General features: G+C 41.9%; 1 protein-coding gene across 2 annotated transcripts in view; it reads right to left on the reverse strand.

Moving 5' to 3' along the window:
• Positions 1-5,831: 5,831 nt before the first annotated feature.
• The window catches only part of CACHD1 (cache domain containing 1), a 111,043-nt gene continuing 99,256 nt past the window's right edge, over positions 5,832-17,618 (reverse strand). Inside the window, exons 18-27 of one of the 2 annotated variants that reach the window (XM_054073278.1) lie at positions 16,898-16,997; positions 16,652-16,768; positions 15,120-15,280; positions 13,978-14,064; positions 13,643-13,759; positions 12,542-12,693; positions 11,987-12,148; positions 11,045-11,122; positions 10,014-10,115; positions 5,832-7,486 (exon numbers count right to left, since the gene is read on the reverse strand). In XM_054073278.1, coding sequence (XP_053929253.1) covers positions 7,248-7,486; positions 10,014-10,115; positions 11,045-11,122; positions 11,987-12,148; positions 12,542-12,693; positions 13,643-13,759; positions 13,978-14,064; positions 15,120-15,280; positions 16,652-16,768; positions 16,898-16,997 — 1,315 coding nt within the window. In that variant the 3' untranslated portion in view covers positions 5,832-7,247. Of the gene's footprint in view, positions 7,487-10,013; positions 10,116-11,044; positions 11,153-11,986; positions 12,149-12,541; positions 12,694-13,642; positions 13,760-13,977; positions 14,065-15,119; positions 15,281-16,651; positions 16,769-16,897; positions 16,998-17,618 lie in introns of those variants that run through there. The other variant, XM_054073279.1, reaches the window with a different exon arrangement.

The following is a 17,618-nucleotide window of genomic DNA, read 5'->3' on the forward strand; positions in this document are numbered from 1 at the left end:
TAAAAATAGCAAAAAAATAATAAATCTCAAAACAAACTGCCACAAAACAAATCCAGCTTCTGCACTAATAATTGAGAACAAAAGAAAGTATGATCAAACAAATACAGTAAATACAGTCCTCTTCAATAAATGGCCCTAAGGGCCATTGTATTCTCAGGGGAACCACAGCAATACTTTGTCCTAAAACAATGCCTTCTCCCCTTCAAACCAACATTCTTCCCACCATAGGCTTTATTTTTTTCCTCATCCAGAGTCAACCTAAAATTCAGTAATAACTTATTGGCAGAAAGTAAATTTTGGCAGTTTTAGTATAAAAAAAGTTAAACTGTTACTTGGGTTTCTAGCAAAAGCAGGCACAACCACATACTCCTACACAGAGAAATTTTATTGGCAAACCTGTTCAAATGCCACAAATTGTAGTTTCAAATCATTCTGTCTTAGATTCCCCATAAGACCCTGTTTTCCAAGACCTGGAAGCTGATATTGGCAGTTCACAGGAAACTGTGAAATAATTTCACATAAAAAAAAAGCAGTGAAATCATAATACTGAATGAATAAAGCATTCATTCAGGTAAATCAGTACAATTCCATCGCTATCTCCTTTTCAGCCCCTACAGATCTGGCTAATTATAAACTTAAAGGAAATCTCTGATGTGATTAACTGAATAACTAGTGCGTCCTGGGAGTGAGCAGGCATCTTACCAGCAATAGGGCTTGGTGTCATAAAACCTGTCAGTGATTTATCCCTGCCAGCAGAGGTTGGAATTTGAAACAGCCCCACAAGATTTTTGTCCTCAAAAAATGCTATAACTTGTTAAGCATGGAAAACTGGCACCAAGGATGTAATGCAAACTAAACTTCCCCAATGCATTCTTAAGAAATTTATGAGACTTTAAAATGTTCTGCTGTTCAGTTATAAAAAGGTTTCCATAGCAACTGTCACGCAACCTGACTTTTTGCTATAAACACACTTACTGAAGTGTCTAACTTCTACACGTTCATTTGGTTTTCCTGGGGAGCAAAAAAAACCCACTCCTTCCTGTGATCCAGGTTCTTTGGCTGAGGTTGCAGCAGGAATGCATTTTTGACTTGTTTATAGAGATTGCCTTAGTTCAGCTGCAATAGCAATAAACACACTGAAGGTGGTTATTATTATTTTGCAGGAATTAAATCTTGTAGTTTAATTGCTCAGCCTTTCATCTCTCCCAATTGCATGTGATTTGCATATATTATGCCAAGAGAATTGACACTGGGAACAAATTAATTGTTGAAGTGTCAGAAAGTTCAAAAAGTGAAAATAATTATCCTAGAACTATTTGTCTAAGTGCTCAACTGCCTGCAGCCCTCAGTGCCAACCTGTCTGAGAGTGTCTCTCTGATTTCATTACCTCTAGAGGTTCTAAAGTTAGAAAAATCCATAGGTGTTGAACAAACTGGAACTAACTGGCAATCTAATCCGAGGCTGGCCCGTTGTTCAATTAGCGTGATAGTGCCTGGGCTTTAAGAGGAGAAGCTCCCAGCTTTATAAGAACTTTGGCATGGCAGCACCTCTTTCTGTGCATTTTTCGATGCAGACATACTGCTTGTAAAAAGTGCTGACTTTACAGTCTGAGGGGCTGAGGTTGATCCCTTTATCCATGGAGCAGCTGTTGGACTCATGCCCTCGTGTCTCCTTGCCAGGTGAAGGGTGGGGTAGGAAGGTTCCTGCACTATGCTTTTTGGCCAATAGTTTCCCTTCCTGGCTATCACCTTTTTTTGTTGCATTAGTGACAATAACAGCAGAGAGCAGTGGCTCGGGCAGTGCTCCAAGGAGCTGGTGGTTTTGCCAGTGTCAGCTATAAAAATGTAGAATAACACAGAACAAAGCATAGCTGTTACTGCTGGCTCCCAGCTTCTGAGAGCGGAACCATCGGCTGCTACTATGAGTGAAATCAGCCCAGGGAAAACAACAGTACATTTTTTCCACAGAATTTAGACAAGGTCACTATGATTCATCTGTGAGCTAAAGGTGAAACTTCCAGATCTAGTAAAAGTCCCACTTTTGCCACCAAATTCCTTCTTCTCTCCTGCTCAGGCCATTGCTATTGCTAACTGGTGCTGACTGCCACTTCCTGACGGGCACAGAATTGTGCTGCATTACGACCAAACCGAAGAGATTTCATCACTTCTATCGTAGACTTTTCTTTTCCTTTACTATATCATTAGATCAACTGTTTACTGAAAATTCCACTGGAAGTTTGCAGAAGAGAGGTGGATGTGATTAAGCCTTTGCCTGAAGTGGTGTAGGCAACCAGTAAGTGCATGTTCTAGCACAGGTTGCCATGCAGTCAGTAAGTCACTTCAGGAACCCCTGTGAATTTCTGCCAGTTCCAGCTCCTTTGGGTTCCCAGAGGACCTGCATATGCCACCCTCCACTGTCCGAAGCAAGCAATATAAACAGTGCAGAGGCAGGGAAGCAGCGGACTCTTCTGGGGAGATAAAACTGGCAGACCCTCTGCGCATGCGCTGGCAAACACCAGTTATGTCTGGCACTTCACTAACGAGGCAGGGGTTGGAGGACTTCACTCTTGGACCTGAGTGTCTAAATTCCACTGTAGCCTTGGCTTCAGAAATCCAAGCGCTGCTGGGCCAAGGTCCTTCCATGACTCACTTCAGAGCACATAAAGCAGAGAAAATAATTACCTCTCATCATGCAGAAGTGCTGCAAATAAGTCATATGAAACACACTTTGGCACTTACATTACTTTTCCTAGTTACGGTCCATCGGCAAAAGGGGAGTTGTACAACAAAACAACCCAACAGTTTCCGAATTGACTGTTGTAGGAATTAACATTCCAAACATCACTGAAAGCCTAGCGCAGGCTCCTTTGAAAGTCCCAGCCATAGCTGGGATTCTCTTTTAAAACAAATGAAATGGTTAGCTAAGACCTATGAACACTGCGAATTAATCTCTGCACTTGCATGCAGCCTTTTGGATTTTCTGCACTCTCTTAATTTGATCCAGGACTTCTGCATCCCGTTTCTTCCCTCTTTTCCATATTTGCTGCCAGCTTACTACCATAATTTGTACTCTGACCAATCTACTTTTCAGTCTCATAACCATTTCTGTGTCACTTTGTGGAATAAGGTCCTTGAAAGCTGGAGACCTCATTTTGACCAGTTATAGTAACAACTACTGCTGTATATGTGAACATCTCATGAATTCTCATCTGTCTTCTCGCTCATTGCCAAAGGCAAGGGTAAAGATAGTATTTCATGGCTTAAGTGGCCTTACACAATGCAAACAGTAACATACTCTTCTTTCCAAAACACGTTTTTTATGAAGTCAATAATGTAAACATAGAATTGTTTTGTTGGAAAAGAATCTTTGAGATTCAACTATACCTGTCCATTAATAAACCATACCCTTGAGCACTCCATCTACCCATCTTTTAAATGCCTCCAGGGATGGTGACTCAACCACCTCCCTGGGCAGCCTCTGCCAATGCCCGATAACCCTTATGGTGAAGAAATTTTTCCTGATACACAATCTGAACCTCCCCTGGTGCAACTTGAGGCCATTAACAAATCATCTCAATTAATTTTCAAGCACTATATTTTGAACATGCAAACAGCTTCTATCTCTGCGCAGGCCAGCTGGGTTACTTGGATGGCGGACCTGCTTGTTACATATAGGAAAAATCGACATACCTCACAGTTCTCAAATCCCGAAAGTGTTGATTCTATTTTATGTTAGTGAACACAAACCAAAGGCAACACTCATTTCCATTTCAGAAGAACTTGTTCTGGAAGAACAAAAGAAAACTTACAGGAAATTAATACAACTAAGTTTCAGAGGTGAAATAAGTGGACAACAAACGGCCATGGCACCTTCCAGTCATAGGTATGGAGGATACAGGGTACGCATCCACATCAGGCAGCCAATTGCTCTTTTTATGATCTCGCTCCTTGGTCAATAGAGTACAATAACTGTGAGAAGGGAAGGCTATGGCTACAGAAAAAAATGGAAGACCTACCATACAGCTTCTTAGATTATATCCATGTTCCCTCCTGTATTTCTCAGGTTTTGCTTTAAATGAACAATAGTCTCTTTACGTCTATTCCCGCTGGGACAAGGTTAGCTGTCAGTACTTTAAGTTGTGAGTTGGCATATCTCTAGATCTGTTTTTCCCTCAATTATTCCTTGACAGCAAGAGCTTTGTCTCTCCTCATTACTTAAGTATGAGCAAGGTCGTCCAGACCCCAGGAATCAAGAAGAGTTTGTGTGTCCTAGAACAAAAGGGCTGAAGCAGCAGCGAGGTGCACCTCTGTAAAAGCTTTTAAAGGCAAAAGGCAAAGGAGCTGATGGCTGTCACTTCTCAATAGCTGTTCAAAGAGAAGTGTAACACATATTTCTGGCAGGGCTGCAACAGAACATTGTGAACACTTTCTGCCTGGCATGTAATTTTAAGAACAACAAACAACCCTGAAACGGTATTGCAGTCAAGAAAGTAATTAACATTATTGCATTTCACAATGTATGTGCTTATTCATATCACTTTCTGATACATTTTGAACAAAAGCCTTTCTCCCACTATAAAAAAACAGTACAGAATATGCCAGTGTGGGTTAATAAATGTATACACACAGCTAGTGTTCAGCACCGCAGTTTAATTAGAGCTGAACTTCTTCATGACATGCTTCTGACTACAAAAGTGCTCCCTAGCCTTATCTGGTTAAAATTAACACCAACACCAGAGCAGGCAGACAAGTGCTGATCGAGCCAAAGGTGTGCTTTTCTTTATTTCTGTTGCCATTATTTTATAGGCAAGGAAACTATTCTCATATTGCTTGGCATAAAAAAATACAACTGGGGAGCACACACTCAAGTTCAAGAATTTCTGCTGCACAGTGAGATTCCTTCATATGTACATAGATGGGCAAACAACAATTGAAATTCTGCTTTCCAAATCAGTGACTTCCAGGGACGCTTTTGCCATGCGGTAACAGCTTTTGGCTGAATTCCAGCTCCTGTATTAGCATTCACAGATCTGAACAAATAAGTCTTAGCTGGAACTTCAGATCTCACTTACCTCTCAATTTTAGTGAAAACACCTGAGTTCTACAGGATTCAGGAATCAACAAAGCATCTTGTCTGATGTTTCGCACAAACCATTATTAAAACCTAGATACAGGTGAAGAGTTTCCACAATGAAAGCTGTTTTCCCTTCATGCTTAAAAAAATCTGCCTCTTGGCTGTGTGTGTTATCTTAACATTACTGCTACACCAAAGAACAACATGTTTTCTTCTAAATGCAAACCTGACAGAACAGCCGGTTTGTCCATTACCTAACCACCAGCATTATTGTGGATTCAAACTTAGAAATTCCATCAAGTTGGGTCTACAGATTGACACACAAACTGTTACAGAGCATCAAATTCAAGCCTTTGTGAGCATAAAGTGGTGCGATAGATTTCTACAGCTCTCTGATCATCAAAAACCTCACAACTCAATCCTACACAAACACAGCCGAATGGCAAATCCAGAGTGACCGAGTTTTCAGCAGCACGTGAAAAAAAATACAAATGGTTTGCTTTGGTAAGTCCAGGCAGTGGCTGACCATTTCAAGTAATGTTCATTTCCCAAATAAGGTCCAACAGGCTAAAAAAAATCTTTATAAGGTAATGCAAATATTGTCATTTATATATAAAGTTTAGCTCTTTCAAATTTGGTTGTATGAACAAGAGGAATCGGACCAAATGTTTCACTCCTGTTATAGCAGTCATTCAGACAGACAATTAAAGGGAATTGAGACAGAATAATTTCAATCTAGAAGTTTATCCACAGAACTATACTTTATATACAGTTTATTTCACTAGAGATTTTAATTTTATACATAGTATAAAGGGGTATCCCGATATCACACATAGTTATTTTACTGTACTGTTTAAGAACCAATTTTTACATAATACAGTATTAAGTACCATATTAATTAAAACAAGTGATTTTTTAAAAAACTACATATAAATGGATGTTTATCATATGCACAGTGCAGAATGTTTTTATATCATTGTAATCACAAATGTGAATCTAAAATACAACACTGTAATTTAAAACTAATTTATAATTATGATGCTCCGTGTTGCTAGACAGATTGATTAATCTTTGTTTGAATTACCAAGCAATGTTAGATTCCAGACAAACAGCAGCAGCTCAAAAGTTTGATTTCATAAAGATACCTTCCACGGTAACCCAAATTTTACAAAACACTGGTTTATCCCTACTTCTGGTCCTGACAGTGTCCTAAGGAAACAGAAGAATGGCACAGATTTCATTTGGAATTATTTGAAAACTAATGCTAAATGAATCCTTTATTACTTCCACACAGGAAACCTTTAAGGATGATAGAAGAGGTAAAGATGGAGAGGTTTATGGGCAGAATTCTCAGAATTTTAGTAACGGAGTATAGGATTTCTCCTCTGCAAATAGGAAGAAAATACTGTAATACAGAAAACAATTGTGGAAAAGAAAGCATTCGTCATGTAAACATGTCAGAGTTGACTTCTTCATTTTCCCTTTTGCAGAGTGGGGCAGTGGATGAAGATCAGCTAATAAGAAACAGATGTCTTCCTCAGAAGAACCACTCACCATCCCAGATTAGATGTGGTACTTGTTGAGAATTGCTAACACGTTTTCTCCCCTCCCTCCCCCAAAGTTTCAAGTTCAATAAATAGTAGAAAAATAATCCTTTACTTAAAAATCTTGAGATGCATCGTCCCAGGTTCCATACAGCAATTGTTGGAGCGGTGAATTTCCTACGCACAAAACAAACTGCAGAGAAACCAACAGCCTTTCCCCTCCCTCGCCTCTATCTGGCACCTTTTTAGTCCTCAGCTGCACAGATTTCTGCTCTTCCAGTTAAGGAAACCAAATTGTCTCTGGCCCTTTGACGCGCTCGCTCTCCTCTTGGCTCAGTGTAACTGGGCCTCCAAAGCTTCAGCTGCTGTATAAACTTGCGTCCCTGTTTTTGGAGGTCTAACGTGCCTCCTGCTCCATTTTATTAAATGTTATGGCAGGTCCATTCATCAAGCTCATTTCCCTTCCCTTTCAGAGCCAACCTTACATTTATAAAAATGTAAAGCTTTTATGCCTAGCAGTTTACTCAGGAAGTTAGTTAAATCGTTCCTGGTGAAAAGCACAGAAACAAAGCTGCCAGTTGCTGCATGGATCATTGTTCACAAAGTTACATTTCTTTTTGTTGCCGTTCATTAGCACTCCGCATCCACAGTGTGTACGGTGACTGCAGCCTGTAAGTGGTGGCTGTGATGAAGAGTCGGGTGGTGCAGCCGGTAGTGGTGAAACTTGTGACTCAACAAGGCAGCTGTCTGAGGCGGCGTGTCCAGGTCTAAGTCTTCATCGTGGTTTCCAACATCAACACCAGCCGACAATGGGTCATTGTTGCATGGAGGGTTTTCACTGTCTTCCTGAGGACTCATAGTGCTGTAGCCTAGAAAACAAATCAGCAGGACTAAGAATGAAACGCAAGACTAAAGAGTCAGTATTCCATGGTGCCGACTACTGCACCCTTCATGGAGTCTGACACAGAGAATAGAGAATAAAGCAGTTAATTTTCTGTAATTAATAGAAAAAGAAGAAAACAAAACAAAACTGTCCTCTCCTGTAAGTTCATAATCGATCCATTTCCCTGCCTCTGTTTGTAAACTTTGGGGACCTATGGTTTGTACCACTCCAAACAGTAAAAAACAACCAGGCATCCAACAGTTTCTTTGACAGCACTGCTAGCACTGATTGGAAAACAAAATGTAACAGAATGTAACAATTTTTTTTGGGGTGGTATCTTTTACTATATTACTTGGACTTATACACAGACAAGAAACAGGTGTGATCCACTACCCTTACCCCTATTTCTATCAAACTACATCTTTCCTAGGAAGGGTCACCAACTACTGTACCTGGAAGCAGCAAAGCTTGCTCACATCATCTTGTTGTATAATCATGGTATTTTATTTTTAAGAAGAAGAGAGCACTGTCCACCTGTGAGGGGCTATTTGCAAAACCCAAGCATGTGGTTTTAATGCTGGTGAACCTTCCATCCAGTTAAAGAAATCTACTAAATCCACATGGTAGTGTTTCACTCAGCAGGCCTGTTAAGCCAAAGAGTCCGGACACTTCTGGCTAAGCAGGCGCACGTAGTGCAATTAACTCAAGGCTCGCCTTTGGCTGAAGTATCTGCTACTGGAATCTAAGAAGTTTAAAAAAAACCCAGATCAGCCATCTATAGGAGTAATGAGAAATCACATTCCCTGGGGTATCCTAAGGAAATGATGTTGCTGGAAAGCCAGCTAAGAGCTAACCATGGCAAGACAGGATCATGCTTTCTCAGTGAGGAATCTGTTGCATTAACAGGTCCCTTGGAAGTTTTCTGTCCCTTTCTTTTCAAGCAGGTGCTAGCAGTTACTGCGAGATTTGGATTTACCAATGAAACCAGCTGTTACCACTCAAAACCAGGTTGCAGTACAAAAAAACCCACCTCAGTATTTCTAAATGCAAACAAAACCACAAAAATTTAAAGGAAAAGGTTCTGATCAAAGCAGAATAATAACCCTTCCAAGAAAACTTTGCCTAAAGGCTGAAAAAACAGCAGTGCTTCAGAGCATCTCCATCAGGATTTCAGCTTGAGACACCTAAAAGCAGCGTGTTAAAAATATCCAGCTAAGTATCCAAAGATGGTTCTCATTTTCCATGGTCTGAGTCACAGTTTCTGACTGGCAGAGAGGAATTGGGGAAGAAGACTGCGCAGCCTTTTGAAGAAGGTGGAATTACAGAAACTAAAAATAGAAATGCCCATTTCAGAAATAGGTAGACAGCTATCCTGCCAACCCTGACATGTTGACTAGAAAGACAGGAAGGATTTGCTAGGACCACAAGAAATGGAGCAAAAGAAGCATTAGTCTAGCAAATCTGCCTCAGCACAGGTAATCTGGCCCCAAATCCAAGATAAGTCTTCCTAGAGCAAGACTGCCTCAGACATCTGTTTATCCATGTTCCAAGGCTTTGGCCTTCAGATTTCCTGTCCCTCAGCAATTCCATTAGTGGAACCACTGTCTTAATAACTGAACAGGTCTGCTGTCACATGCCCAGCTGCCACAACAGGCAGCTAGAGCTGACATCTGTGGCAGACTGCCTTGTCTAACCCACCTCTTAATTTATATAAAGCCTCTTCATGAGTCAACAGCATTACACCCTTCTAACAGCTTTCAAGATTTAAGACAACTTAGTCTCAGGGCATGAGGGACACACTGAAATTCCCTTAACCTGAATAGGGTTGGAATGTGTGTGGCAAACACACATGGCTGAATGCCCTTCATGGCTATACATGTACACAGTTTATGTTGATCACTATTTGCTTGAAGGTGGTGTAAGATGTCTTCTGTGGTGATGGCATGGTCTCAACGTGCAACAGAAAGGCCACGGAGGCACCCTACATGTCAGTCTCTAAATCCACACTTACTTCACCCCAGCAAATGCAGGTGTCTACCATATACTGCTAAAATTTTATGAAAAATGTCTATGTTGTATCAGAGAGAAAAGCAGTAGAGATGCTGACTTGATTGCAAGAGATTTGCCTTCTCTCATTAAGTAGGAAAGGTCCATTATCTCAACTGAACATCCAGACTGTTCGGGTTGGCAATGGAAAGCAACTGTGGTAAGTGTAGTGCTGTTTCTGTCGGTCTGAACTGCAGTCACCCAGTGAAAAGCTGGCAGAACCCCAAATCTGACAGGGAAACAGGGCATTCAGCTGCTGATCCACTACTGCTCTGACAAAACCAGCTCCCTCGCAGGGCAGGATCGTCTACTGACAGGTGTCAAAACTGTCATGTGATGTGAAGCAATAAGGAGAAAAGGTGTTTGGTTTGGTTTTGGCAGCCTTATCTGCAATGTGCCAGATATCAGAAGGAAACTGAGGAACACAGTCATTAACCTGGGGCCAGGATAGTGATTCAGAGTCTTACCGTGATCGCTTTCTGTTCCTGATCGCCCCCAGTACCGGCGTCTGCGCTCGGGGCTGTGGGCGTGCCGCTCTATTACCGCTGCTATGAAGCGAGTGTTACTAACTGGGAGAGAACAAGAAACAAAATTGGTTTTAAAGAAAGTGCTTTTCCTGAATTAAATCAGTGCTACAGATCAGGCACAGGGGAATAGGTTTTCTGCAAACTAACTCTTCTCAAATACTTCTTTTAAGATGACTGCCAAGTGACAGAGGAATAGGAGTAAAGAGATGGTGCTTAAATGTGGGACAGATCAAGACTCACTCAAACTCATTCACTTCATCTGCCTGGATTAATAAAAGTTAAAAAATTACTGTGTCGATGCTAAAGAACCTGTGGCAACATTGAAATCCAACTGAAACAAAATAAAAAGGACTTGGAGAAGCAGCAGATGCAAGCCATGAAACTCAGGTACACTTATTGTTCAGTCTTAGAGTGTCGACAGTTTCAAACCTTAGTTCTATTTTGGTGAGAGCCCAGAGACAGGGATCTGGCCTGACTCTGGAGCTCTCCTAGAAGGGAGGTGCGCTGGCTCATTTTAAGGAGTAGCAGTATCATATGCAAAGTGCCATTTTTACTGAATGGTAAAGAAGTACAAGCATCCCAAACTAATGCAAATATGATCTACTGCCACATTTGTTCAATGTACATACCAGACTCAGCCTCAGCCTTTCTAAGTCTGAAGAAAGGCAGGAGTTTTCCATACCCTGTATTGTCACCTGTTTCTGAAGCGGTCATGATAGTGGAGTATAAAGGGCAAACCTCCTCCACACAACATCAAGATCTGTCTTTTAAAAGTAGAAAATGTAATTTCTCGGCATGGAACTAAAGTTGCACTGGAAGTTACAGTTCAAGTTAAAACATTGTTCTGTTATTTTTCTATTGCAAATCAGCACAGGTTCTCCTCACATATTTTTAATTCTAGCACATTAAGAAAACAAATAGCTCATTTACTCATTTACAGGTTTTTTACAGCATAGTGATTTGGTACTTACTGATTCCTCTGTCTTCATGGCTGTCATCGTCTCTCTCGTCCCTATCATTTTCCAGGTTCGACATACGCACTGACATTTCTACACACCATTACAAACAGAAAAATGCAACTGTTAAGAGAAAAATTTTGGGTCATCTTACTAACGGCTGTCACCCTGGAAATACAGTGGATGCGCTTTGCATTACTGTGTGAAAAGATGCAACCGGAGCTTGCTGTGCTTTTCCCGAGACAGGGCTAGGGATGCCAGGAAAATGATACATCCCACCTCCCCCTGAAGGGATCAGGCTTTAAGTTCTGAAGAAAGTGAACTGCTTCAAAATAGAGCCTGGGTATAATCAAATACAGAGGTACTTAGCCCTGACCACACTTTTTACCTCTATATCTTTCTAGCAGTATCCTTTCTCCCAAACGCAGTTTTGCCTCTCAGACTTCAGTGGCTTTATCTATGTGTGGTTATCCCATGAATATCATATGGACCAGAAGCAGGGAATACAAGTGAAAAAAGACGGGTCCCAAACAGCCCAAGCAGAAAGCATGTGGAAATGGTAATACTCCCAAAGCACTGCTCTCATGCAGAGGTGAACGTATGTGATCAGTGTGCTGTGACAAGGTTTAGAAAGCTGTGAACCTGGGCTTATCGTTTTAGCTCTTGAAAAAGCCTAATTTCAACTTCCTGATAAGGGCTGCATGTTAAGGTTTTGGGGCAGAGCCTCCTCGGGCTGCACCCACGAGAGGGCAGCAATGCACAAGCACCCTGCACCAGACCTGACTCTTATAAGGGCTGGCAAAAGGATAAAACATGGTAAAGCACTGAAACCAAACCAAGGGGAGAGGTTTGGGATTTTTTTTGTTTGGTTTTGGGTTTTGTTGCTTGTGGCTTTTTTTAATTTTTGGGTTTTGAATCCCCACCCTACTATTTCTCTCTCCCAAGTTATCGGCTCACCCTGTGCAGCCAAAGGTGACATGTGCTGGTGACTCCTCCGATGTATCTGGTGGCGATATGCGTACACCGCTAGGACAAGCACCATGATGCAGCCCATAATGCCTCCAGCCACTGGGCCCACTGGTGCACTTTTGATCATGTTCAGAGTGATTACCTCATCTCCTAAACCAAACAAAACAGAGGAAAAAAAAATAAGTGCTCTGCAGAAAGGTTTCAATGAACATCTCTGAAGATCAGAGAAGATCTTGAAGGCTTTCTAGGTGTTCAGCTGCACACATGTAGGATAGCACACTACAAACAGAAGAAGAAATTCAGAAAGGGTACATTTTAAAGACAGGAATGCATGGCTACACTCAGCTACGCATCAATATTTTAAATTAATGTAATACCCACAAAAGGCCTGATGCTACTTCTCTACTGCTTGATGTACTATTCTCTGCTAATTCACCATCAGCATGAGAGATACACATGTTCTGTGAAGCATGCTCTGACACTGAGAGCGCAGCACATTCCTGAACACAGATAAATGAAGCATCTGTTTGGAGAGGCAGTTACCTATTGCTCCCACGTCATCCACGTACGGGCTCTTGGCTCCCACGATGCCACCAAAGCATTCCTTCTGAGGGGCACAATAGGACTTATCCAGATGGGTCTTCCCATCACTGTCTACCATACACCACTCGCAGTCCAACACACCAAAGCAATCCCTGAAAATTAAAAATGAAAGCAAATACGGTCATCTTTCAAGTTCAACATTTTTCATTTGGCATAGCTCAGTGTATTTTAGAATTGAGAGACCGAGGGAAGCCAAAATCATCTGTAAATCCTCACATATGTAAAGTTTGGCCACAAAAGACTCCTCATTAAAACTTTCAAGTGCCACCAGGGAAGTTATACAGGGAAGCTGCATCTTCAGCATGCATCTCCCAAGTCTGTTGGCTTTGCTTTTCACTTCCATCATTCAGCCTGAGCACAGGGAGCTCTTTCTACTTGTAACTCCTCTAATAAGGCATTTTTCAGCATAATGAAGTCTGACTACGGTTCCACCCTTTCTCTGCAATTCTTTGGTAGATGGAAGAAAGGATTTGGAAAATCTGGACAGAACACAATATGTTCTAGCAATCTCAGTTTCCTGGAGACAGCTCATAACTAGCAAAACATAAAGAAGCGCTCAAGCTTTTCTATGTAATGCCAGGAGTAGAACAGGGGAACAGGAAACTAGAAGCTAACAGGCAGCTCCCATCTCCCATGTGCTTCAAAGTAACCCCTGTGAAAGTACTGTCTGCTTTCTGTGAATGCTTTAGTTCCTCCAGAAGGCAGACAAACATAGCAGCACTACTTATTTTGCTAAATGGAAGAATTCATTGTCCTTTCAAGAGCAGATCTTCCACTTGCACAGCCCTTGGTTTTCAGAGTCATGAAGTGTGAAGTGGAAGGCACCATTTGTTTGCCATTCATGGTGTTATGTGACCAGGCAACAATACCAAAGCCTCTCTCTGTGCTGCAGCAAAATGCCATCATTTGTGTGTGCTATAATTTGTCCTAGCATTGTACTTTTTTTCCTCTCTTTTTCTTTAAACTGAGAAGGAAGAGCTGTTTTTACTTAATTACTTTAAGAACACACTATATCTTGAGGGACAGAGAACATCACCTCACCCGCTCTCTGTTCTCTGATTGCACTGGGTGTTAATGCACTGTGGGAGGGCATCCTGTAGGTTCGGATCAATCGCTGTGAAAGTCATTGGCTCCTGATGAACTTCACAACTCGGGTTCCTATATTGGGGAAAAAAGTAAATAATTGTATTATAAGACACAATAAAAGCATAATCAAAGAAAAACATAATTTTTACCTATTACATATAATCTGCTTAATTATACATAAAACGCTGTCTATTCCATCCTGTATCATCTGCAACTTAGCATGAACAAACCCTTAATTTTGTTAATTAACTCGTGCCACAAGCCATTCAATTAGAGGAGTTAACACTCACCTGCTTTCGGCGTTGGTGAGGTTGCCAGTACATTCGTTTACCTCAAGAGGGCACTCGCAGGGGCATTCGCATTCATTCTGTTCCATTCTGCAGGGCAGAAAACGTACAAAAAAGGCATCAGACATTGCATTGTGATTTTAACCTCAGAGTGCAGCTGTGTAGCAGCAGTTCCCCACAGAGAAGGTGGTTCAGTAACCTTTCACCTCGACCTAGGAACACAGGGATTGCTCTATCCTGCACTGGAACCCAGGAAAGTGTAATAACAGAGTCTCCCTGATCTGTTAGCCATCCATCAAAACTTAAAAAAACAGACAACCCCTGGACAAGTCTTAGACCTAGACTTCCAGCCTGTTAAAGGGGCATACAAGAAAGCTGGGGAGGGACTTTTTACAAAGGCATGTAGTGACAATATGAGGGGGAATGGCTATAAGTTGGAGAGGGGCAGATTTAGACTAGACATGAGAAATTCCTTCACAATGCGAGTGTGGTGACGCACTGAAATGGGTTGCGCAGGAAACTTATGGCTGCCCCATTCCTGGAGGTGTTCAAGGCCAGGCTGGATGGGGCCTTGAGCAGCCTGATCTAGTGGGAGGTGTCCGTACCCAATGCAGGGGGGCTGGAATTAGATGATTTTTAAGGTCCCTTCCAGCCCAAACCATTCTGTGATTCTATGGTTCTATGATTCTAGATGCAGGTATCATTCTTGCCAGTGCAACAAACACATAATTGATGGTGGTGTAGGCAAAATCTGCAAGTGCCGGAGTCCCCTTGATTAAAAAGTCCTCCAATCTACATAAAATTGTGGATGTTAATATGGCAGAACAAAGGGCTTGACCCACAGATAACTGCCCTGAGAAACTCAATCTGTCCTGGTCTTTTAACATTCTCCACCCAAACATGTCCAGAACAGACTATCCCGTGTTTAAGACACTGACAATATGGCAAAGGATTATAGGAATGCCAAGTCACTGTGCTCCTCACAGACAGCACCGAAAAAGTAACTATTCTGTTTCCATTTCAGTTTTGCACTGCATGTTTTCATTTAGCTTATAAAATAAAGGTGGTTTTACAAAACTTGAACCAAGAAAGAGGGAAGTACCCCCTGTTTGGACCATCCTGCTCATTTCCCATGCCCCACTCACCTGTGGCAGTTGAGGCAGAGCCTGTCCACCATACTGCAGGCACAGAAAGCAAGTGAATCACAGGTCTCGTTGACGATCCCCACAAAGGCGTTGGTGCCTGGAATTCTTGTCAGCCTGTACTTGGAGCAGTGACTGCCGTGCACGAGGTTTGTCAGATCACCCTAGGGAAAAACAAGTAGTGTTACTTGGCATTGCAAGATACCTGGTTTTAGGGAGCTGAAGACTTTCCCTCTTCCAAGAAAACATAAAGAGCTGAGGGAACACAAATGCATGGGAGTGCTACCTTCACAAAAAAGAGGCTAACACAATTGCTCATCAACCTGTTGAGTTTTGCCCACCTTCCAAGCTACCGCTGGATGGAAAGATAGGAAAAAGATATGCTTAGCTTGTAAACATTAGGAGATGTGGCAGGAGCACCAAGTCTGGCATCTTGCTGACAGCGGGGTACGCTTCTCTCCACGGCATTGCTCCCCGTCCCCGCTGTGCCAGCCATCAGTGACCTCTGCAAAGAGACTCCGCTCAGGAAGGCACCATCACGACTTGTTGAAAACTTTCTGGCACCAGTACTGCAAAAAATATGCCACAGCACTGCACAGCTGTGATCTCTTTGGTAGGCAGACTCCTTCCTGATGTCCATTTGCACCAAACAATCTTCAGTTTTTGTTCTGTCTTACACAATTTCCTCTACAGTAAAACACTTTCTATTTTGCATTTCACGTGTGGGGAAAATGTTTAAGCCTACCTGACATAAATCAACATATTCTGCAATAACTTTCAAATATTTTTGACACTCGTTTCCCACCTTCTCCTCCCAGTAATAATTGAAAAGTATTATTTAAAGAGCAGTTTCTCCCACAGAGCTTAACATCCTTTGAATAACTCTACAGAGATCTTGCAAGAGTGGACCTGTGGAGCTGCATTCGGCATTGACAGCGCAACAAGAGACAACAGCTCCTGGCTTAGATCTCTTGGCACAAGAGGAAGCCCACAGACAGCCCGTGAGGACCGCACAAAGCACTCAACTCCAAAAACTTCATTTTGACAAAGGATACTTTGCCAATGTTCCTGCAAGCTGCATTGGTAAATGTATTTATTCGGTGACCTAGCTAAAAGATCAGTTATACCTTCACTGCCTGTGCCACTGGAGGATGTGACACCGGTCAGAGTTGGAAGCCAGAGTCAGGAGAGGATCCAAAGCAAAGAATCCTAACTACTGCTGCAAAGCCCTCACCCAAGGACTGATAAGTTATTTTCACGATGCCGGATGAGACTTTGCAGACATCAACCACAGTTGGCCAGTGATCGCATCCTAAATCCCTTGTATGTCAACTGACTCCTAGTTCAACCATAGTTTGTGCAGTCCAGATGACTGATTTTATGTTTGGAGAGGGTGAATAGAGGCCAATCCGCAAGGAAGGCTGGCTTCAAGCCTTGTCTGCTGATCTTGGCAAAGATTTGCGTTTCCACCAAAAGGAATCCAACCCAACCAAAGTACATTCAAAAGCAAAATAAAACAGAAAAAACACACTCACCACTAAGCTGGTATTAAATTTATAAAACCGCTGAACTGTTCTGTCACTGAAGCTGTTGCAGAGGTTTTTCTTGACGAAGTTTGGGTGGTTCAGAATGTCATTTGCTACCAAAGGCTCCTAAGTGAAAACCATAGGATTTTATGCCTTTTAAATCAGATACAAACAGCAGCTTCTCTACAGTCCATACCACCTCAGAAGTTATAAAAGGTAGGAATAGGAATAAACCAAGGAAAAAAAAGGGCAGACCTTGTGCGTAATGTGCTGTTGCTCCACTGGTGCATGTCCTTTGGGATCGATGAGGGTCGGGTGTGCCACAAGGTACCCTCTGTCCTCCATGATAAAGCACCTGCCCCACAACAAAAAGCAGAAAACCTCCCGTTAGACCTCCTTGGGCTTTAGAGAAACATGGAGAAATAAAACACCATCCTAAATTTACAGCTACAGAAAGAATTTTTAAAGGCTTCCACTTATTTTAATAACAGGGCCATTAAGCAAATTCACTGGAAAATGCCTCTAAAGAATATATCGGTTATTTCCCTGGAGCTTTTAAATCTGTTATTGTTACAGCAAGCCTGGACTACAGAGAATTTGAAAATGTACCGATCAGAAACAGAAAGGAAAAATGATCAGTGCATTGTCTTGTCTGATTGGGGAAGATCCAGGAATAAATGAAGCATAATGAACTTAGAAAGCTTTAACAGTTTATTAATCTACTCTGATACTAATTAAACAGAGATTTCACACTCTCCTTTAATGACCTCCCCCTTTAGAATTCAATTTTAACGGGTAGATAAATCACTCCTGTCTCACTCTCAGCCTTCCCAATCTTTCCTCCCCCTTTTCAGCTCTTCCCATTAGTTTCCCGTGTGATCTCAGTGAAATGATGGATTTGTGCTCCTATCTGGCAACCAGTGTGCTAGGAGGTTTTAATCCATAATGTTTTCGACATCTCCCGTTTCCATAGCCG

Source organism: Cuculus canorus, chromosome 8 (genome assembly GCF_017976375.1).
Source record: "Cuculus canorus isolate bCucCan1 chromosome 8, bCucCan1.pri, whole genome shotgun sequence".
In the NCBI taxonomy this organism is placed as follows: Eukaryota; Metazoa; Chordata; class Aves; order Cuculiformes; family Cuculidae; genus Cuculus; species Cuculus canorus.